The sequence below is a fragment of the Condylura cristata genome, unplaced genomic scaffold (assembly GCF_000260355.1).
Source record: "Condylura cristata isolate star-nosed mole 26May11 unplaced genomic scaffold, ConCri1.0 scaffold00038, whole genome shotgun sequence".
NCBI lineage: Eukaryota > Metazoa > Chordata > Mammalia > Eulipotyphla > Talpidae > Condylura > Condylura cristata.
In genome coordinates, this window is record NW_004567139.1 from 1,835,220 (window position 1) to 1,858,309 (window position 23,090).

Here is a 23,090-nt window from a genome sequence, read left to right on the forward strand (position 1 = left end):
CCCACTCACCCATCCACCCACCCATCCACCCACCCACCCAATCCATCCACCCACCCGTCCACCCAACTTTGTCCTCTTCTAACCCTTCTACCTACTTATTGCCCAAGCTATACCCCTAAGGTCCTACAGATTCATCTCTCCCATCTTCACATGCGGTCATAGCCAATTCCAGGACAACGGCCTTCTGCCTCCAGGCCCACGGAAGTGATAGATGACAGCTTCGCCCGCATGGGAGCATGACACTCCACACAACATCAAAGCCAGGCGAGGACTGGGGGGCTGGGTGGGCGGTCACACAGTACCTTCGGGGAGCAAGACCGAGTTTGCTCCGGGGAGGCCAGGTGTGTCCCTCTTCAGGGAGTCCACAGTCATGTGGGGCACACTTTGTCGGCAAATTCACCAGTGCGGTGACAACGAGTGTCACGTAAACCGACGATGCTTAAAAAACTCAGCCATTGAGTGCAGCTGAGAGTCATTTCCAGCAGCCTCTCCCAGGCCGTGAGGGCCAGCAGTGGCAGAGCACACGCCTGCAATTAAGCAGCTTAGCTTTTGCTGAGATCAAGTTAGACTTTCATCTCCAAACAAATCCCAAAATGTGCAGCCAAAGCATCTGAACCACACTGGGAGCCTCCTTTGTGTAACGGCTGGATTCATTTTGCACGGGTTTATTTACTGGGCCTTAAGTCAGCCTCCTGGATCTGGGAGGAGAGTTTCAAGGTCCGTGTGTTACGGCTCAAGGTCGAGTCTGGGCCCTGAGTCCAGACACACTGTGAGTGACTGCTTGTTGCTAAACAACAAAAATAGCCCAGCATCTGTGCGCCGGGTTGTTACTTACAAGGGGTTTGGGGTCACACACATTCCACCAGAGGCCATTAATAAAATACGAATGGGCCAGAAATGGTGCTGGGCACCCCCAGTACAACAAAAGGTCGGGCGAAGGCAAAACAGAGGCTTCTGGTTGGGTAGAAGCCCCACAGGAAAAGGAGAATTCCCCGTGGAGGCGATTCCTGTTTCGAGAGACAGCTTTGGTGCCGAGATCAACGGTTAAAACTTCCCTGTTCATTCGGAGCGTTGACTGAGCCTTTTCTTTGTGTGAGACCCCAAAGATATATGTAAGACCCAAATAAAACACAGCGTTCCACCCTCAAGGAACAAAGGCTTATAGAGAGGTCTGGCCAAATGGGGCAGGCCACTGTTCTTGTAGAAAGACCAGTATGTTAGGTGGGGCAGGCATGTGAATAGTTTGCTGCCCGGCGACGTTGGGGAGCCAGGAAGGACCTTGAGGGGCGGCCAGGCCAAGGGTGGGCTTTGAGGAGAAGACCCTGGAGACCCACATGAAAGAATCCAGCATGATGTGAAAGCAAATGAAACCATCACAAGACATTTGGGGGGTTCCACAGTGGTGAAATATGCATGTGAATGAATGACCATAGGAAGAAAGGAATGAACAACTTTTCTGCAAGTCACCCGTTGATTGCTTACCTCCGATTCTTTGTAGTAGCGCTCTGGAATTTCATCGCAGGCAATATCAATAAAACAAACTTCTCTCTCTAGGTCTTTGGCTTCATTGTCAAAAATCTGAAAGAACAACATATCAAAGGTTAGTGATGCCAGGTGTTAGCCTCAAGGTGCCCGTAGGTTGGCACAGCCGTGCCCGAGGCAGAAATACACCCCACAGAGCATCTTCACATGGCTCAGCGCCCCTGGCTGGTCTTTTCCACCTGCCTCAGAATGTGCAAGAATCATGAAAGGCTTTTTATTCATCATATCAGAGGCAGGTGTAGCTTCGATCTCTGCTTGGTAAGGGGGAGAAGAAAAAGTGGGCTGTTTTTAGAAGTTCAAGAGAGAAGAGACAAATCTCTTCCAAAAATGAAGTCTGTTAATTGTTGGCAGTTAATGTGATTGGGGAGGGTGGCAGGGGGAAGAGAAGAGTCTGGAAAGGGCCTGGATTGATACGAGACAAAAAGCGGTATTGCAGCTCAATATGTAGAGAAGAAAAAAATATTATTTCACTAATCACACTCATTGCAGAAAAGAGAGATAAACAGAAAAGAAAAACCATCCACAATCCCCCTAGCCAGGGGTAAAAACACTAAGAATACTCTTGGTCATTCAAGAGCATGCTTTCTCCAGCGAACATAGGGGTAGAAGATAAGAGTTTGGAGAGATACTGAGAGGGCTTTCTGCCAGAGACACCAGGTCCCGCGGGCCCAGAATGTCGACCACTTGCAAAGAAGTATGTCGGACTGTCACGTCATCTAGATGGACATTTTGACTGCTACATCATTTCTCATGTTGCCATTTTCTGGTCTAATGGGATGCTCTTCCCAGCCCTGCTGAGGACGGTGAGTAGCTTCCATCTGCAGAAGCACTTCAGTCTTGGAGGAAGTCGTAACTGCATGCCCACCTCGCTGTTTAGCTAATTCCTGTAGGGGAATCATCTGTGAACGCTAATTAAAGCTGATGCTTCAGAAGAGCATGAAATACGTTTGAAGCACAGAGTGGTGGCCCCCAAGAGCACTGCCCGGCACAGGGCTGGCGACGGGGTGACGCTCTCCCAGAGGGCAGCGTCTGCAGCCTCTTCACACGCTCGCTCCACTCGCCTTAGTTTGAGTCTCAAGTGAAACGATTAGTCCTCTCCAAATGCTTACTAGTATCTGCCTGGAAATATCCTCCCCGTTGGCCTGTCACGCTAGATCATCTGTCTCCCAAGGTCACCAGGGACTGGACTCTGGATTTGTCCAAGGTGGTGAACTTGCATCTAGGTGCGGGGAAGTCGGGGGGCACCACCTTTCCTCAAAGACGGGGGACAGACTCTTGGATCAGCTCTGACTCCTTCCGCCACTGGAAGTCCAGAGCTGTGTCTCTCCTAAGTGGCTTGGGAGGGGCAGGTGGGCAGCTTTGAAATGAAAGAGATGGTGGGGAAACAAGTTCAAGCTCACGGGGTGGGTGGGGAGTATCGAGATAAAACACTGGAGCTCAGGATGCTGGCATTTCTCCCCTTCCCTGTACCCCTGCTCCTTCCCTCCTTCTCCTCCCTCCCCCTCCCTCCCCACCAAGAGTGTGCCAAGAGAAGAAAGGTATGTGCTTCATTAAAAAACAAAACAAAACTGAACACCCCAGAGGGAAATGAGCTACTAGAGAGTAAATTACGAAAGAAATTAGAGAAGCCTGACATTTATTGGTGGTAAAATTTATGGCACTGAAAGAAGTGGAAATAAGCTGGGGTGAAGGGAATTACTGACCGATGATGTAGCTTCTCCTAATTTATTTATTTATTTTATTTTAAAAAAGATTTTATTTATTTATGCTTACAGAACTGGGGTACAGGCCAGAGGTGTGGTGGGCGAGAGGATTCACCAGAGACAGAGTGGGAAGTAGATGGACAAAGTACACTGCTGAGGGGAGCAGTGGGCGGGTCAGGGAGGTCTGCGTGCCATGTGGGTCAGCTCTCTGGCCTGGAGTCAAACTTGCTGCCATAGCTTCGGAGAACTTCATAATGTGGTGCTTTAACCCGTTGCGCTTCTCCTAATTTAATCCACACAGGTCTGGGGGCCAGTGATCACACTACTGCCGCTCAGCTCTAAATTCACCCTCAGTCTGCTGCGGGGCCAGGCCCGGCCACACACTGCCCCTTTCTACCGAGCCCGACGTGACGCTAAGGAGCCCTGCGGGGAGAGGGGGCCCCTTCCTGGCCCTGCTCTTGCTCCTGCTCCAGCACCATCCGTGGGGACATCAGTGCTGCTCTGTCCCAGCTGTGTGTCCACAGAACCCACATGCTGACCTTGGCCTTCACCATGGCCCCCGCCGTGGGCAGTGGTACCCGACTGACACCTGCCCATCAGTCTCATCTCACCTGCACCCAGAGAGCCCTTTTCGGCCGCCCCCATCTGTGGGCCACCTTTGTCCCAGGCAGCTGGGCTCCACCCACAGCTTCTCCAGGGCTGTCTGAACCTCGCTGTGGAGGGAGGCCCCTCTTGACCGGGTTCTCCCTCAGCCTTGGGCACCTTGAAGAGTTCTCAGTGTCTGCCTACCAAGGCCGAATGGTTGTGTAGATGATATTCCCATCAACGGGGTGCCTCCTGACTGACACCCCGTTGCAGATAAAGTGCTGCAGTAGGTTTGGGGGCCACAAAGACAAGGAGGGTTGAGCCCAGCCCTGAAGGAGGCGTCTTGCATCTCCCAAAATGCCAGTACAGACTTTATTCTCCTAAGGCGCTGCACTGTGGATGCTCTAAGAACAGTTTTTCGACTTTAGAACAGCGTGACAGTGAAAACCAATGGTAAAAACATAGGTGAAAACAGTACTTCAATTTTTAATTTTTGGTCTTTCCCCAAGGCTCACGACAGGCAGTCTGATGCCCTCTTCTTGTGGGTGGACAGAACGGAAGCCCCCAGGCAGCCACGGGGTCAGGAGCGTGAACAGCCCATCCGCGGACGGCCGCTTTTCATTTCAGCACAGTATTCAGTGAAAGACACAGACACCTGACGTTTCACGACAAGATCAGCTTTGCGCTTCATGGTTCCGCTTCCTGTGGACTCATCTATGTTCTGAGCATGTTTAACGTAGGTTAAGCTGAGGCCGGGGTAGTGCCTGAAGTTCTGACTTATGATGTCTCCAAACTTAGGATGGAGTCAGAGCTCCGTCATCAACGGAGGAAGATCTGTACTCCCTACAGAAGAAAGACTGGATGATGAAGTCAGGGAGAGAAGTCATTTCTGTTGACATTATCAGGATACTGTTATTAGTCCCAATTTTCAGATGAGAAAACCAAAGCTCAGAGCAAATAACCAAGGCTGAGAACATTGTCTGATGTCACACAGCCAGTCTCGGGGCTCAGGCTCAAGGCAAGTCTACAGCCTCATCTCCTGCGCCTCCTGTGATAAAGGCTGCCTCTAGCGCCCTCCCTGGTGGCGCAGTGGGTTAAAGCACCCCATTGTGAAGCTCTCGAAAGCCAATACAGCACAAGTTCAATCCCCGGCCAGGGAGTGACTCACATAGTGCAGCAGACCTCTGCTGACCTACCCTCTGCTCCCCTCAGCAGTATATTTCAGTACATCTGCCTGTTGTTCTGTTCTCCCAGTCTGTCTCTGGTGAGTCCTCTCACCACCCCCCCCCACTTCTGGCCTGTACCCTAGTTCTGTAAGCATAAATAATATTTTTTTTTTTAAAGTGCTTCCTGCTTCTTTCTAGAAAGATGAGGTTGGGCTCTGGTTTTCTTCCTGCTACTGATAAAATGTATGTGCTTAGGAAGTCTCCCTGTTGGTGCAGAGGTTAAAGTCTCATCACTATCATGCTACTACGAGCCACTGCAGCATGAGTTTGATCCCCGGCCAGGGACTGACCCACAGGGTGCAGCTGACCTGTCCTGTCTCACCTGCTGCTCCCCTCAGCAATGTCTTTCAGTAGATCTGCCTGTTCTGCTCCCACCTCTGTCTCTGATGAATCCTCTCACCCCCATACTCTGGCCTGTACCCCAGTTCTTGTATGCATAAACAAACAAAAATATTAAAAAATGTGCTTAGTAGCTGTCAGAATGTGTTCAGGGAAAAGCCCACATTGTCTTTCCTTGGCTGTGAGCTCCCTGAAGTTCCCTAATTCTTCATAGAGGGCGCAGTGCAGTGTGGGAGCCACACGGTCTGGTTCTTGAATGTGGTGATCTCTGTGACACCTTAGGCAAGACCCTGCGGCCCCTTTGGGCCTCCATCTGCAAGATACAAGGCTCAATGGGTTATATACCAGGGAGTCCACGAAAGGTCTACAACTGTACAAAGAGTTCAAAGAGAACAGTCCCCCCAATGAGATGGGGTGAGAACAGTCCCCCCAGTGAGATGGAGATCAAGCAGACGAGATGGCCACTAAAATTCCTTCCATGAATTTATAAAAATTCCATGAGGCTGAGTGTCCTTGAGGTCAAAGTGTCCCCAAAGTCCTGCTCTTTGGTTCTCCCCTTGTTGGTCTCTTGTCCCCACAGCCAGCCAATCTGGGCGGTGTGCACAGGCACTGCAGGAGGTGGGTCCGGAAGGGGCAGTGGTCTCGATGCAGGGTAATCAGAGCCACGGCCTGAGTGAAACAGTCCACTTCATGCTGGGTTTGGGAACGATCTAGAAGTAAGCCAACCCTGTTCCAAACAGAGGCTCAGCCAGGCCCCAAAGGAAACAGCGAGAGTCACTGTTCATTTGGGCGTCCTCAGAGGCAGTGGTGCAGCTGCCAGAGCTCTGGTCCAGCCGCCTGCTCTCTGAGGTGGAAGCGAGGCCTGCTGAGGGTAGCTTCAGGACAAGGTGCGTCTTGCTGGTGCCTCGGGCTCTGCCAGGATTGCACCTGACACAGGTGCTGTGCACCTTCCCTGTCTTGGGCATCTGCCTCCTTCTGAGCAGGAAGCAGGCTTGGGAGTGAATGTCATTCCCCCAGAGCCTCTATAATCACATGCCCTACTTGGGTATTTGTCGGAGGCCGACCCACCACCAGACATCTGTAGGAGACAGAGAACCAGCCTGGCTGGTGAGCCTCATCTCCACTGCCCCAACCAGGCAATGGAGATTTGATCCACTCTTGAATAGGAACTGAGCCATAACACGACAATGAGAAGTCAAGTCTCCCGAGTAAAGGCTAGCTTATGGATTCTGAGGAAAAAGAAGCAATTTCCCTCTTTTGTAAAGCACTGTGAGCATTAAGTCTCAGGCATCTTTAAATCTCATATACTTTGACCCAGTAAATGTAAGCTTTGAGAATTTATCTCAAGAATCTTAAATAAAGGAAAAGCTTTATATGCAGAGATTTTCAGTGCAACATTATTGTAATAGTAGGGAAGAAAGATAAAGGAGAGAGGGAGGGAGGGAGGAAGGAAGGAAACATATCAATATGGGGAAATGGCCAAGAAATGATGATAAATTCATTTGACGAATATCATGTAGCCATTAATCATTTCATTCTTCAAAGAGATCTTCCCAAGAGGGTATATGGGGAGGTGGGTGGGGTGGAGAAGGTAAATGCCTCCTACTGAATACAGGGAGACACTGAGTCACATGGTCATAATTCGGAAGGGAGAGACACACTAGTAAATACCAGATGTTTTAACAAGGCACTTGGGTTTCCTCCTTCAACAGGGGTGTCTTTCTCGATTTTGCAATTTCCCTTGTTATGGCTCTCGACTTATTTCTAGACTTTAGCATCTCATTTGTTACAGCTCACTGAGGTGAACGTGGTAAACAGTGGCTCTTCAGAACCCACTGTCCTGGGAATCATGGGCTTTGCTGCCCCTTTCTCCACAGTGCTAATATTTGTGGTTTGAACATCCCAGTTTAGATGGGAACTCTCTGTGCTTTCTGCAAAAATTTTTCCATAAACTTAAGAACCACTCTAAAAAATAAAGTCTAGGCCCTGGTGGCACAATGGGTTAGGGCACAGCACTGCCAGCCAGTCGCCACTGCTTCACCGCTTCAGTGCCAAGTTTGATTCCCTGCCCAGGAGGTGACCCACATGGCACACCAGACCTCTCCTGTCTCCCCGCTGCTCCCCTTAGCACTGTACTTCGTTGGTCGGCCTGTTCTGCTCCCCACTCTGTCTCTGGTGAAGCCTCTCACTGCCCCTGTACCTCTGGCCTGCACCCCAGTTCTGTGTACATAAATAAATCGCTAAAAAAAAAAGTCTGTTATTAGAAAAAAAAACAAATTAAGTGGTGGGGGAAGCTTAGTAGTTGTGCAGATTTTATTTTCTTGCCATCTGTCTAAGCTATAAAGGATTAGAAGTAGGGGTGGATGACTAGTAAGAATTTTTTAAAAAAGATTTATTTATGCATACACAAACTGGGGTGCAGGTCAACGGTGTGTGTGTGTGTGTGTGGTGGTGTGAGAGGATTTATCAGAGACAGAGTGGATAATAATTAATCTGTGTCAGGCAGACTGAAATACACTTCTGAGGGGAGCTGAGCTGCGGGCGAGACAGGAGAGGCCTGCTGCGCCATGTGGATCAGCATTCTGGCTGGGGATTGAACTTGTGATGCAGTGGCTTCTGAAACTTCATAATGCTGAGACTTGACTCCTTGCGTCACCAGGAAGGCCCGATTAGTAGGGATTTTGAGAAAAATCTACCCTGTATGATGCTTCAGATATGATTAAAGGAACAAAGGATCCGAGCTAAGCTGATGTTCTCCTCTAATTTTATTTTTTTGCACTTGGGAAGTCTCGGGGAAGCAGAGTTATTATTTTAACAGTGCCTTCATTTCAGTGCTCTGGATTTGCAAAGTAGTCATTGGTTGGGTGGAGAGAAGCGATGTAGGTCCTGGGTTAATCCATTAAGCACATGGAGCTAGAGTTGGTTTATGGCTTATTGATTATTATCTAAGCACAGCAGACCTGGTGGGGCAGGCCTGAGAGGCACTTAAAAGCTGAGGGGGGGGGGCGTGGAGGGATAGTCCAGCTTCTTGATGAGGAAAACCATTGTTTCGTTACCCATCTCCACAGGGATTCTCAACAGAACCATTGTCATGCGTGAACAATTCCATGGCGATGGTTTGCTAAGTATGCACGGTCTGTGAGCCAAGACACGTGGCATCTTCCCGGATGCCAGGAAGACTGAGATAGAAAGGATGGGTTTTGGTCTTTGGAAAAATATTTCTGCTGTCCCTGCTCTAGTAGGTGGAAAGGGCTCAGATCCATTCTTTCCAGAAAGTTTTATTTGGGCCTAGGTTTGACTCCAGGGATTTTTGTTCCATGATCCTGGAAGGAGAAAGAGTGTAAGGATGCGGCATATCCTCAAAGGTGAGAAAGTGGGACTTCTGGCTAGATGGAGCATTGCCAGGACCCAACAAGCCTAGAGTGTGCTAGATGGCAGTGAGGTGGGGAGTCGGGGGGAGGTCACTGCATTGGGAGACGGGGTAGGGGCAGGTAAAATTCTTTGAGGAAGGATGGAGCTCTTGGTGGCAGGAAACAGCCTAGCTCAGAGAAGAAGATGAGGTGGAGTCAGATGGTACATAATTAATGCACAAATTGAATCCTATTTAAGTGAGCTCCAGAGGCTACAAGATATACCCATGTGTGCCATGTGCAATTGGCAAACTACAGGACCCAGCATGCCTTGCAACTCCCAGCATGCCTTGCAACTCCAACAGGAAGTGATGTGCCTTCCCTACCCCAGCAGCTCTTCCAGAGGCTGCCATAGGTGGAGGGCTGCTGGCTTTGGATTCAGAGGAAGTGCATGTGATCCTCACCACCAGAAGTAGGATCTCTGCCGCTCTCATTAGCTAAGGAGTGCTATGAACTGAATATATTAACTCACCCCTAAATTCTTACGTTGTAACCAAATGTTTGTTCCCTATGATAATATTAGGAGGTGGAACCTCTGGAGATGCTTAGGTGATGAGGGTGGAGCCCTCAAAATGGAACTTGTGCTCTCATGAAAGAGACCTCATGGAGCTCCCTCAGCCCTCCCACCCTGCAAAGACACAGCGAGAGGTTGGCAGTCTGCCCTGGGAAGGGGCTTCACCAGAGCCAACATGCTGGTGTCCTGATCCTGGACTTCTAGCCTTCAATCTGTGAGAAATGCATTTCTGGTTATAAGCGTCCCAGCTGGTGGCGTTTGTTATAGCAAGCTAGTGGACTAACACAAGGGTCTTGAAACAAAATCACCCCGGCTTCAGGATGCCCCTAAGTCATCTGACGAGTGAGTGCTCTCCTAAGAAGACACAGACACACAGGGAAAAGGTGCTGTGAAGACAGGCAGAGACAGGCGGGGCGCTGTCACGAGCCAAGGACGCCAGGTGCTACCGGACTGGGAGAAGCAAGGAGACTCTTCCCTCCATCTGTGAGGGTGCATGGTTCTGCAGGCACCTTGAGGGCCCCAGACTGCCTTCTGGACCATGGAGAAAGAACTTCTGTTGCTTAAGCAACCCAGTGGGTGGCAATTTGTTATGGTAGCTCTGAGAAAGGAAGACAGCTCTCCAGGGAGAGTCTCTTTTCAAGATAAGAAAAAACGCTCCTTGCTGGAGTTAGAAAGCTGGCCCTGGGTCAGGCCCGACCGTCCTGAACTTTCAATAAAGAAACTAGCCCCTTCTTGTTCTGTTAGTTTTTCCTTCCTTCTTCCCCTCTCCTTCCTTTCTTCTTCCTTTCCTTTTTGTTATTGAATATCTGCAGGGAGAAGAAGGGCTAGAAAACAAGAAGAAAACTCGAGAAGAATACATCAAGTGTAAATCAGACATGCGAGGCGTGAGGCTGACTCACCAGCCTGAGTAACCATACTGGAGTCAGGCTCTCCAAGTCCTCTTTGTGACCAGGTCTCAACTCCCAGGTTCTGACCTTGCCCAACATAGTCCAGTTTGGGCCAGAACTGGGTCTGTAAAGGGGAAAATCCCCCACCCTTGAGCGCTCAGCACCCATCCTGCTTTCAGCAAGAATCCTGTCAGTTGGCCACAAACCCCCTCCCTCGGCGCACTGGCCCCCCACCCCCTCTGCCCCCAGCACCCCGGCACTAAGCCTCCACCACTCCTTGGGTTCGGGGCTGAGTCCGACCTCTTTCCCTCACACGCAACCCACTGTAGCGGTCCCCCTGAATGGAGCTGGCCTGACGGTCTTACGCAAATATCATGACTTCTCTTTCCTTCAACGTTGGCCATTAGTGGGGATTTGTGGAAGGTCGCCAAAAATTCAAAAACAGCAGACAGGAATGTGATAAAAACAATGTATGGGGGACAGAAGGTGGGGCACTGCTCTTCAGTGAAGTTCAGAATAAAAAGCTGAAGAATGCACCCGGGGACTGAGGGAAACAGATAAAAGCAAAGTGTGTGCCCGGGCAAGCAGGAGGGCAGGTACCTGAGGGGTGGGGTGGGGGGCGTCACCCCGTACAGCAGGCGCGTGGTGGAAGGACACTTCTTCCCTTTGTGGGCTGTGTGTAGAGAGAGCACAGGCACACCTCAGACCACACGGGGAGCGGGGTGCACCCTGCTCATCTGGGTGGGAGACAGAACGAGGAGGAAGGGTGTAGCCACCAAGTGTGTGGTGGCCACGGAGAAAAAGATCCTGACTGGAAAGCCAGCACCCCCTGAGGTGCTCTGGGTCATGGTCACTAATTAAGAAAAGGGCGGAAGAGGACTTGAAAAGGAGGCAGGAGGGTCACAAACACCAGGCCTCGGCTATAAAGGCTTTCGTGGCACAGAAACGCCTTTCAGTGACCGTTCCCAGGCAGCTGTAACAAGGCCCTGTTCACAGCCTTGGTCTAATTTGGGCCCAGGGCGGTCTCTTCCCCTGCCCGCCCCCCTTGGACGCACAGATGGTGACATGACATCAGGCCAGCACTTCACACGGGCACGTGTGGATCCCGGCACCGAGCCGGCCATGGTTTCCCCGCAGTCTGATCAATAATGCTTCCTAAAATAAGCCTCAAAAGCTGAGCTTAAAATAGTTTCAATTTCGCCCAGTTCCTTCTGATTTCAGTTCACAAGGTGGTCTCTGGAACGGGAACTGCTGGTTTTCTCTCCAGTGGACAAGTCGATATTTAACCTGGCAGCCCTCACAGGTTTGCTGGGGAAGGCAGCTGTGGGCTGGCGCCCTCATGGTAACTCTGACCAGCCCCCACCCCAAGCCTTTTATGAGCCTAAAACAATGAATCCTTAGTACAAAGTGGTAGAGTTCCCCACATAGAAAGGTGACCGGTTGTTGCTTTTTCCTGAGGAGCTATGAATAACTTTGAGGGAAGAGAAGGAAATACTGAGATAGTTTGCTATGGCCATTGAGGTGGGGAGGCCACTTCAGGCATCCAACGTCACTGAGGAGGGTCAGCAGGTAGCTGCCAGCAGCCTCACTCTTAAGAGGCCAGAAAGTTGCTTCTCTTGTTCACCAAACAAGAATCCTGAGTTACCTCAGGGCCTGGCACTCATTCCTGGTGTGCCTTTCTGGGCAAGAAAATGGATCGGGCACCAGCACAAAACCACCCAAAAGCCACGATAGGTTGCATCTACTGTCAGAAAAGACAAACTAGAGGAACAAATTATTACCTGGTAGGTTGTGTTTGGTTCCCCCTTCTAGGATTGGTTTGACGTCCCTCACAAAACACAGTGGGGAAAGGCCTCCTTCCTAAGCCCCAGAGCCACTGCACACAGCTGCCTGGAAGACTCTAGAAAGTGCTCTCGAGGCCTGTGTTAGACTTGGACCAGTACGTTGTAGGGCACTGAGGTCTTTCCCCTTCCTGAGTTCTTCTCAAGATGGTGGTGTAATTAGGCCTGAGCCCCTGGGTGGCTTGTTCTTTCTGTTTTAATTTCTTCAAGGGGCAGGGCCCAGTTGCGCTAATCCTGCCTGGACTGACCAGCTCCCAGATAGACTTTGGACTGTCCATTCTATCACTGTCTGGTAACAACTTTTTCTTTTCTCTCTTGCCTTGTCACACTGCTTCTTCATCCTGGAGAATAAAGTCAGGCCAGTGTGCAGAGAGAGATACAGCGCAGTGGGATGAGCCTGCCTTCCAGTGACGGCTGGGGGCTGGGCACACTACTATGGGAAGCGGGACTTCACTTTTCTCCTGTCATGGAAGGACAGGCCCTGCTCCCCCCTCATTGTCATTTACGACAAGTCGATGACACAAAGCAAGAGGCTCACTTAATTCTGACTACTGTGGTGTTCGCTGTATCACCAAGGAGGGAAAACCAGCACCTAGCCGGGACTCGTTCAGGGTCACCTCCACCTGCCATTCTATGACTGTAACAAAGATGAACCAATCTTCCCGCTGTCAGACATTCAACATCTTCCCTCCCTCTTCCAACCCGCTTTTATCTTTTCTCTTGCTCTTTGCATTTTTCCATACTACAGTGAACACCTCTAATAAAATATTCATCGTTGTTTGCTTATGACAAATCCACATACTCTGGAGGCTTTTCACATATTCCAGAACTTGTGGACTTCCACACCACCAATCTCTGGTTGGACAACACTCACCACCCCTCCCCCTACCACTGGACTTTTAGGTTAGCGCCTGCGCCTGCTTTTGGGGTCCGTGAATCACAGCAGTAACCTAGGTATCACCCTAGGCTCTTGTTTCTTATTCCTACTGCTGGCCAGGCACCAGGACCTGCCTCTGTTACCTCACCAGTCCATCTCCCTGAGAGACCTTCTATACTCTGTGTCAGTAGACAATTGCAGGACCCCTACACTCTTCTCTTGAGAGTCTGTTTTTCATCATCCATCCATCCATCCATCCATCCATCCATCCATCCATCCATCCATCCATCCATCCATCCATCCATCCACCCGCCCACCCATCCAACCCTCTATCTACCCCTCCCCCATCCATGATCTACAATCTATCCATCCATCCATCCACCCACCCATCCAACCCTCTATCCCTCCCCCATCCATGATCTACAATCTATCCATCCATCCATCCACCCACCCATCCAACCCTCTATCCCTCCCCCATCCATGATCTACCATCCATCCACCCAGACTCTACACATCCACCCATAACTTTTTCCCCCTAAATGCTGGAATAGTTTCTTCATTGCTCCAGGAACATAGCAGCTTATGGTGAACAGAGAAGAGCCGAACAGTCAAAATATCTGCTTTCAGTCCTGGCCCCATGACTGAGGAATTTCGTGACCCTAGAAACTCCTCCAGGCTCCCATCTGTCACATGGAAGTGAGCGCAGCGGCCCCCACAGAGCAGTCAGTGCCAGGTGAGACAATGGGTGTGAAGCTGCTTTGCTGATGCCAACAATGCTAGGTAAAGGTAAGGAATTAGTAAGCCCACCTCCCCCGGTCAACTCACACAGCCAGGAAGGTCCTTTCTCCTTTGCTCCGTGCATGCCCAGCTTCCTCCTTTGAGGAAGCTTCCAGCTTCCTAGCCACTGACAGCGTGAACCTTCCTCACCCTGGCTCTTGCCGCTCCCTGCTGCCCTACAGCAACTCCTCTTTCAAGGCCCCCTCGCTGTCAAGCCTTTTACAAAGTATTTTGTACAGCAACAACGTCTGGAATGGGTTAATCTGGGGGGATAACATCTAGGCTCTGAGATCTCCCTGATAGAATAACCAGAAATGCTACCTTTAGTAGGCAGTCTGTCTCAGTTGTTGCTACTTCTGTTAAATTAGAGAATCATAAATCATTAACATTCGAGGAACTATTGGATGATTATCCCCCGTTTTCAGGCTACTGAAGTCTCCCCAACTAAAACCAAAGCTAGCAAGTGGCAATGGGCCCATTATGATTTTTGTATTAAAAATGATTTCGCAGGGCCTCTCTGGTGGCACAAGGGGCTAAGACACAGCACTATGGAGCTACCTGCAGGCTAAGTTCGATCCCCGGCCCTCATGGCGCAGCAGACCTCTCCTGTCCCTCCCACTGCTCCCCTCAGCAGTGTATTTCAGTAGATCCACCTGTTCTGCTGCCCAATTTGTCTGTGATGAATCCTCTCACCAACCCCTCTACCCCTCTCCCCTGCATCTCTGGCCTACAGCTCAGCTCTTGTATGTATAAATAAAACAATTCTTTAAAAAAATAAAAATACAAACAATTTCACTATCAAACTGGAGAATTCAGGGTAAATGTCCTGGTTGGACTGATTTTTTTTTTATAGATCTATTTATTTATGCATACAAGGACTGGGGTATAGACCAGAGACAGAGTGGGGAGCAGAACAGGCAGATTAACTGAAACACACTGCTGAGGGGAGCAGCGGGCGAGACAGGAGAGGTCTGCTGTGCCCTGTGGGTCAGCTCCCTGGCTGGGGATTGAACTCATCCTTCAGTGGCTCCAGATTGCTTCATAGTGCTGCACTTTAACCCGCCGTGCCATCAGGCACGGCCTCTGGTTGGATTGATTTGGATAGCTGTGTGGAAACCGAAGGTAAAATAAACTTGACAGGTGACAGCAAAAGTTGTTCATTTCACCAAGTTTTGCAAATCTAGACTAGTCTTATCCTAAGGGTTCTAGAGAGCACAGCCATGGCCCAGGCCCCACACATGGACCCATGGACTGGGGCTGGGGTTGGGGTTGGGGGACTCTGCCATATAATTGTCTGTCTCACTCATCTGCACATCTCTCAGCCTTCTCAGAGATAATCAAAGATCAACATTTAATTCCGCCCTCCTCCATTTTTCGCTGCTGTGGAAGTGTTGGGCTCAATACCATCTACTATGACAAATTTTAACATTAGCATTTGTTTGCTAGAAGTTTCATTCATTTGCCAGCAGATGACATCTTGTTAGCCAACAAGTAGTAGCAGATGTCAAAGTTTAGAAAAAATTTATGTGAGAAAAAAGAAAACTTGAGAAAAAGCTCATCCGCTCAATTTCCTTTCTGCAAACTAGGAAAGATGATTGCAAACTTTAATTTTAGGGACTGAATCCCTTGGATCAAAGAATAGCTTGAGAATCACACCTCTGCCAAGGACCGCAAGAACCTCTGGGCAACGTCAGCCTTGGCCCAGAACAAGCCCTTGCAGGAAGCTCCGATCTGAGAGGCCTCAAATGCAGGTTCTGGTTCGGTGGCTCTGGGGTGGGCCTAGTATTCCTGCAAGCTCCTAGGGCATGTGGATCCTGCATGTCTGATATTCTCTGGCATAAAAAACCGAGTGAGGAAAGTAGTGGCCAGATGGAATTCCACCCTTGCAATGGAAGCCACTGTGAAATAGTCAGATTTGGGGTGTAAGTGGCAGCTTTGCTAGGGCAAAAATAGTTGGAGTGATAGGGTGGATATAATGTTGAGGAGATAAAACCATTCAAATGGATGCCCCAAGCTCAGCATCTTGGGTCCCAAGCGCAAAAGCAGCAGCCTTTGGCCTTCTCCTCCCCCCACCAGCCGGCCTACTGCTGCTCTGAATGGTCCCGGCAAGGCTTCCTAGTCATCCGGGGAAGTGACAGCTGGTGTAGGAGTCCCGGTTGTCCCTCTCTGGAATTCTCCCTGCTTTCTCCCAGGGGGATCTGTAGTGTAGGTAGCCATGGGGCCTTCTCATACTGCTAAAAGAACACCCTGAAACGTGACCAACACAAACCCTCCCCTTTTGTGGTCCCCAATGCCAGCTCTGTGAAGAGCACAGCCTGGAAAACCAAAGAAGGCCAAAGTCATCCCAGAGGCCAGAAAATAGGACACCAGAAAGCCAAGAACATTGGGGAAACAGCCATGTGAAATCTAGAAAGGTCCAGTATCGCTATCACAGAATTCCCACCTGGTCTGAATGTGATAAGGAGAATGCCAGTAGGATCAGCCCAGAATGCCGGCCTCCACCAAACGGCCTGTGCTTTTCGAAATGTCAGTGTCACGGGTGACAAAGAAGACCTGAGAAATTGCTCCAGATGAAAGGAGATCACAGAAAGTGACAATGGCATGCAACGTGAGCCTGGACAGAAGAGGAATTGGGGTGGCTTTTCACTGTTGCATACTCCAAAGACATCATTGGTACAGTGGGAACGACAGAGAGAAGCCTTGCAATCAGATCCAGGGTCAGAGTGATGCCAAGTCTCCAGAATTTCGTGATTGCAGTATGTTGTGTAGCAAAGTCTTTGTTCTTAGAACACACACACTGAAGCATTTAAGGGCGAAGGGTCATGATGTCTCCTACTTACTCCCAAAGGGGGAAACTATAATGTATTAATATTAATGGAGAGGGAGAAAGAGACAAAGCAGATGTTAAAAAAAAAGAATACTGTCAAATCTAGACTCATTGTCTAATTTGCAACTTCTCCCTAGGTTTGAATTTTTTTCAAATGAAAACTTTAAAAGGTCATAAACCCTTGGCTGTTGGGAGAAAGCAGGGGGAAATGTCAGAAGCAGTTTCTGAACAGGAAAGTGGGCACACCATCCCATCTCAAGAACGCCTGCCCAGGAGAATCTTCTGTTCATTCACGGTGCCCCCCACTGGGCAGATAGAGCTGTCTGCCCCGAAAGGCAGGGGAGCTGTCCCAAAGCTCCCTGGAAAAAGCTTCCTCACTTCTGCTGTCTCACAAGACTCTTGGGGCTCTCTCCCTCCCCTGAAAGCTCAGAGGCCACAGTGCAATGGCAACAGATTGTCTGGGACGTGCTGTCATGAAAAGGTTACTTATGGGGTCTGTTATGATGCTTCACATTCCGGGCTCAGTGCTCAGCTGCTGCTTCCTTCCCTCAAGAAGGCAGCAATCCCAACCTGAGAATCCTGACATTGCCTTCACCTCTACGTGGGAGAAGAGGACCTTGCTAGTGTTACTTGTCCTCTGCTGGAGCCGAATACTTCCTTCTGCACACGGACCAGTCAGGGGTGGCACCGTGGGGCCGTGTGGAGGTCACGTTAAGGTCAAGTCATTACCAAATTTCTGGACAGACAGAGGCTGTGTCTATGCTTATCTGGATGCTGGGCGACAATCTGCACCAGGGCGGCTCTCCTAGGTATTTTTTGTTTTTTTTGCACTTTTCCTCCTTTTTCCTTTCTTTCTCTCTCCCTTTTTATTATTATTTTTTTAATGAAAAGGAAAAAACTCTCCTGGCCCAGATCCTAAAATCGCTTCCTTGTGATGCTAATCTCTCCTCTCTGGCGTCAAGCCAGGGTTGCTGGCTCAGTGCCAGTTTAATATCGTGGTGGCTGATAGCAGGTTGTGTCAGTGTTTCCATTATGAAGCTCAGCTTTAAAGATGTTTCTGAGACGATGTGTCATCGTCCGGGCATGGGGTCCTTTCCCGTGTCCAGGCATCCACGTGCCGGCCGAGGGTCTCCTGTCTGAGCTTACAAACCTTTTCTCCCCAAGCTCCTGGGCTGAATATGGGGGCTGTTTCTTCAGAGCTTTTTGGAGAAGTGACTGGCACTGTGAAGTTTCATTCTCTGAACCTCTCTCTTTGAACGCGTTGTAGTTTGGATTTGGGGAGAGAAGGGTCACTTGTCTTAATTTAAAAAGAGAGAGAGAAATGCCACGCTGGGTGTTTGGGGAAGGTGTGCTCCCTCTGAAGGCCTACTAATGAAAATATTTCAGTCTCTTGACTTTCTTCTCTTCATCCCGTTTGTCATGACTTATGTGAGTGCTGTTTACCTACTGGAGACTTTTTCAACCAAACTACTGAGTAATCCCCTCATGCACCCCCACCCCTTCTAGGGTCATTCATCCAGACCGCTGGTGTGTGGAGGGCAGGAAGCGTCACTTCGGACCTTCCTGTGCGGTCCACACTGGCCACCAGATCAGCTTCTTGGCAACGGAGGTGGAGAAAATCCACCGTCGAAGGTCTAGGGAACCTCACTTTTGTCAGTTGTTGTTATTTTTCTCTCGACTTATTTATTATTTCTTACATTGTTGTTCGTCTTTTGTGTAGTGTTTGATCTCTCCCCTCAGCTGGAGCCATAGTCCTCTCCCTCCCCTCACAACCCCATGACCCTTCACCACAGTCCCTTGTGCTCTTCCCTCCCCTGCTCTGATCTCTCTCCTGTCCCCTCGCTTACAAGTGTTGTCTTTTTCTGGAGCTTTTCTTCAGTTTCCCCACGCTCCACCTATAAAGTGAAACCATCCGATACTTATCTCAGGGTCGTCAGTTACTGTGTGGCTGAGGGCCACTCATGGGGACATCTGGCAATGGCAGAGCCGTCATCTGCAAATTGAGCTGAACAATATCCTCCTTAAGATGTGTCTGGCCCCTGGTGGCCTAGGGGCTAAGCCTCAGTGCTATGAAGCTGACTGTGGCCACCGCAGCACGAGTTTGATCCCCGCCGGGGAAGGTGACCCACATGGCCCGGCAGACCTCTCCTGTCTCCCCGCTGCTCCCCTCAGTGGATCCACCTATTCTGCTCCCCCTGCTCTGTCTCTGGTGAATCTTCTCACTGCCCCTGCCCCATACCTTTGGCCCACACCCCAGTTCTTCTACTCAAAATAAATAAAGAATATTTAAAAAAAAAACACGTTGTGTCTGTTCACTGAGATAAACTACAACACAGAACTCCAACCCTGCTGCTGAGCACCCCTCCTAGGCTCCTACTGAATTCCCTTGATTTTCCTGCTAACCGCAGGAGGCATTTTTCTATCTGGCACCAGGAGAGTTTTCCGACCTGGTTTTAAGAGCCGCCTTCCTGCCCATTACTTACTACTTTCTTACCCATTATTGTCCCAGGCACAGCCCACAGCAAATGCCAGGACTCGCTGTACCGCTTTTATTTACCACTAACAGCATGATGGAAGGCCATGAGCCACAAAGGCAATCTCTCCTACAATCTTCATTAAGAAAAGGTCAGGAGGTTTTCGGGGTGAATATGCAATACAGGGCAAGCCACAATAAGTCCGGGGAGGACTCTCTGGCACCGGGGGCAGGCCTGTCCCCAGGCTGGCCACTGCCTGCCAGCTGGCAGCTGCACGAGTCCAAGGTCTTGCCCAGACTATGGAAAATCCATCACCAGTTCGGGACAAAGACTTTTGCAGAGCTGTCTTTCCACGTGGTGAGGCATGCTGAGTCGTTTGGGCTTGGGTATTTTGAGATGTCCTCTGGCAACTGATCCCAGCTGAGCATAGCACGTGAGGACTCAAAGGTAGGAAAAATAAATTGCTCAGACACGGGCTCTAGGATCGCGTCCGTGGCTTAACTTTGCTTTTGACAAGAAGCCCTTATCATTAGCCTTGATCTATTTTTAAACACTTCCTTTGCCTTGGGTCTCTGGGGTCCTGCTCTTTCCTGCTGTGTAGTTCCCGCCTAGATCCTTTCTTCCAGAAGGTGATCTCTTTCACCCCCTCTGCATCTGCCACCGGCATCTTGAGACTAGCTCACCATCCTCTCCTCACTCTGGGGAATCAGATCCAAGCCAGGCTCCAGATGACCTAAGTCTGTCCTTGCACCCACATTTAAAGACATATGAGAGCGAAGGCATGGCTGCAAAGCCATTTCCCTGACTACTCCACATATACTTTATGAGGCAGCAAATGGCTGAGAAAATGCTTACTGATAAAGATTAAAAAAGAGGGATCGAGGATATTATTAGCAATACAATCTCTTTCAGGAATATTTGCTGCCCTGGGAAACTTGGAAGGAGAAAACCATTTTATTTTTGACATTGCTTTTATAACAGGGGAGGGACCATTTCCCTTTCCTTCCTATGGACAGTTCAGCCTTCCACCAGGCTTTAAAAACTCCAGTAGCAGATCCCATGTTCAAGCTTATAAATCTATATTTAGAGTCAAATGAAGCATATTAGTGAGAAGAGAAGATGTCTTTGAGACCAAACGAACCTGGAATCAAATCCCAGGTCTGACACTTGCCAGGTCTGCTCTCGGCTGTACAATGGGGATAACGACAGTTGTGAGGTTGCAGTCGGACTCTCGCTCCAGGCAGACACACGATGCCCGGCTCACATCAGCACACAGTACTAACACCTTACTGCTGCATCATTATTATTAACCAATAACTACATCCACCTCACTATTACTATCATCATTATTATGACCATCATTGTTGCTATTATTACTACTATTTCTCTACTCTTGAAGAAGTTACCTTGTAATTGGGGCTGCTCCTTTTGCTGAGAAGGCCAGAGAGCTGCTTGCTCCACCTGTACTTTGCAAAAGGGCCATTAGATGGGGCCCTGTCATCATCACCCAAGTCAGCAAGTCATCCTGAACTGGACTTTGGAACCCAGGAGAAGGGGTGACAGGACTATTGAACCCCGGGGTAAATGCTCAATTTGGCCAAATGAACCCTATGGCTCTGGTTTAGAGATTGCCTGGGATGGGCCCCGTGGTGCGTGATAGGCTGGGTCTGGACCAAGTAGAGGAAGTGGACTCCCTCAGCATACAGAGCTCAGTACTGAAAAGGCAGCATATTCAGACCCATCAATCAAGCCCTTTCTAGAAAATGACTATAAAGACTCCCTGGGAGACTAATTAAAGGCTCCTTAAAATTCCTAGAGGTTGGTGGTCACTTTGGGCTGATGGGCACTTTTTGGGGACCCCCTCCTTCCAGCCCATGCTTTCCAGTCACAAGGTCTCATTGCTGATTGGCGATATTTACAGTCTGCTGGTCTGTCACTTCACTGGACACCTTGGGTCACACTCAAGTTTTGCTTTAGTCATGTCCTTAGCGTTGCTGTGCCAGAGTCCATCTGGACAGCCCAAAGGCTTGGCTGATTCCTTTCCTGCAAGGGTCTTCATCTCCATCCTGCTTTATCCCTACCCTGGTCTCAAATCTCCAGGAACGATTCCACCCTCCAAATCTGAAAACTTCCATTACGTCGTCTCTAACATCATCCTCCATCCTCTCTAGCTTGCTCCCAGGACACCTTCTCTTTGACCTCGCTGATCATCCAGAGCACCGAGGTTCATGGTCTCCTTCATGTCCTCACTCAATTTTTCTAGACCCCGCTGAACTCACCCTGTAACAGATCCTGAAATCAATTCAACCACTTTGTGCTCCTACCTGCAGGCTACAAAGCACAGTGGGGAAAGTCACACGATTTGTTAGGCTAGTGGCAGAGACTTCTTCATTACTTCCCTACCACCAGGCTGTCAAGCCCTTCTAGAATAGGTTTCCCCCATCCATTTCCCACAAAGGTGATCTTTGACCTTCATTATCCTCCTCACCCTTCCCCTAGCTCCTTCCCTTTTAGTAAAGGACTTTCCTCCACATTAGAGCAAACTTGAGGCCTCCAGGCCTTCTCTGTACACACATGCTTCCCTTCTCTGGCGTGCCCCCTACCCCCCCAACTCGGAGTTCACGATGACCCCTTACTCTAACTTCTAGGAAGAGGATCTTCCTATCTGTACTCATAGTTGTCATTAAAGACATTTTGTCAATGGGTGGCATGTGTTTTTTATGACCTATGCCTTTCTCTGGGCTCACTTAAAAGAAAAATCCCTTCATTAACTTATTGCCTCTATTGTTGTTTATCAGAAGTCTATAATCAGAGTCACTGTAGTCCTTTGTATGTGATCTCTCCCCCTGAAGTAATTTTGAGCTTAAAACATTTTGATAGCCTGCAGTTTCATTATACCGTGACAATGTCCAGACTGACTGTGGATTCCCTTCATACTTACCGAGGTATTAAAAGCTAATCAGACTGCTTAGGGTCAAGCTCTATCACCTCACTAAGTGATCCTGGAAAAATTATACAGTCTCCTCCTTTTCCAGTTCATTCACATATAAGCCCTCTTTCCTCAGAGTTAGAGGAGAAAAAGTGAGTTAATACATGGAATGTTCACGAAGTGCTGTCTGGATTGTAAGTGCTTAATAGGTGTTAGCCACTGAAATTATTCAAACTATCTTTTGGATCTGAAGATTCACGTCTGTTTTCAATTCCAGAAAATTCTCAGCTTTCATCATTTCAAAACGGTTTTCTGCTTTCTTGTATTTCTGGGCTATGAAATAGGCTGTATTCCTCAACACTATTTTCCAGTTCACTAATTATCTTTCAGTTGTGTCTAGCGTTTATCTTATCTACAGTCTTATTTTACTTGGGATCTCAGTCTCCCCATTTCCAGTGCTAAACCCTCAGTTCTTTCTTTTCTGTTAATTTTAATTTCTTAATTTACCCTTCCTTTAAAATCCTTGTTATTTCCTTACTGTCCCATTGGGCATGACAAACGCACTATTGTAATCTGATTCTCCTGTAAATTTGTTTCTACTGATATTAAATAATGTTCTGGTGTTCATCATACTGGCTATCATTTTTTATATTGACGAGTCAGTGCCATGTTGGTTTCAGGTGCATGACAGGATGGCTTGACGTGTGTCTGCACTGCAAGAGGCACATTGCAGTGTCTTTTTTTTTTTTTTTTTTAAAGATTTACTTATTTATTCATTCAGAACTGGGGTACAGGCCAGAGATGCGGAGGGTGAGAGGATTCATCAGGGACAGAGTGGGGAGCAGAACAGGCAGATTGATGAAGTACACTGCTAAGGGGAGCAGCGAGCGGGTCAGAAGAGGTCTGCTGCGCCGTGTGGTCACCTCCAGGGCAGGCAGGGATCGAACTCATGCAGAATTGGCTTAAGCTTCTCAGTGCTGTGCTTTAACCCGCTGCGCCACCAGGGAGGGCCCACGATGTCTTTCTAACCATCTTGCCTTAGCAACTTTCAAATTCACAAGACCATCTTAGTGATTATTGTCACAAGCTGTACAACACCTCTCCTCGACTTGTTCTGTACCTGGAAGTTTGTTCCTCTTGACCCCTTTCACCCACTGGC

At 49.1% G+C, this 23,090-nt stretch overlaps 1 protein-coding gene across 3 annotated transcripts in view; it reads right to left on the reverse strand.

Annotated features, from left to right (window-relative positions):
- PITPNC1 (phosphatidylinositol transfer protein, cytoplasmic 1) overlaps nucleotides 1–23,090 on the reverse strand; it is a 239,540-nt gene that overhangs the window by 44,424 nt on the left and 172,026 nt on the right. For all 3 annotated transcript variants that reach the window (XM_012733098.1, XM_004693447.2, XM_012733100.1), the window contains exon 6: nucleotides 1,483–1,578. In XM_012733098.1, coding sequence (XP_012588552.1) covers nucleotides 1,483–1,578 — 96 coding nt within the window. The remainder of the gene's footprint in view (nucleotides 1–1,482; nucleotides 1,579–23,090) is intronic.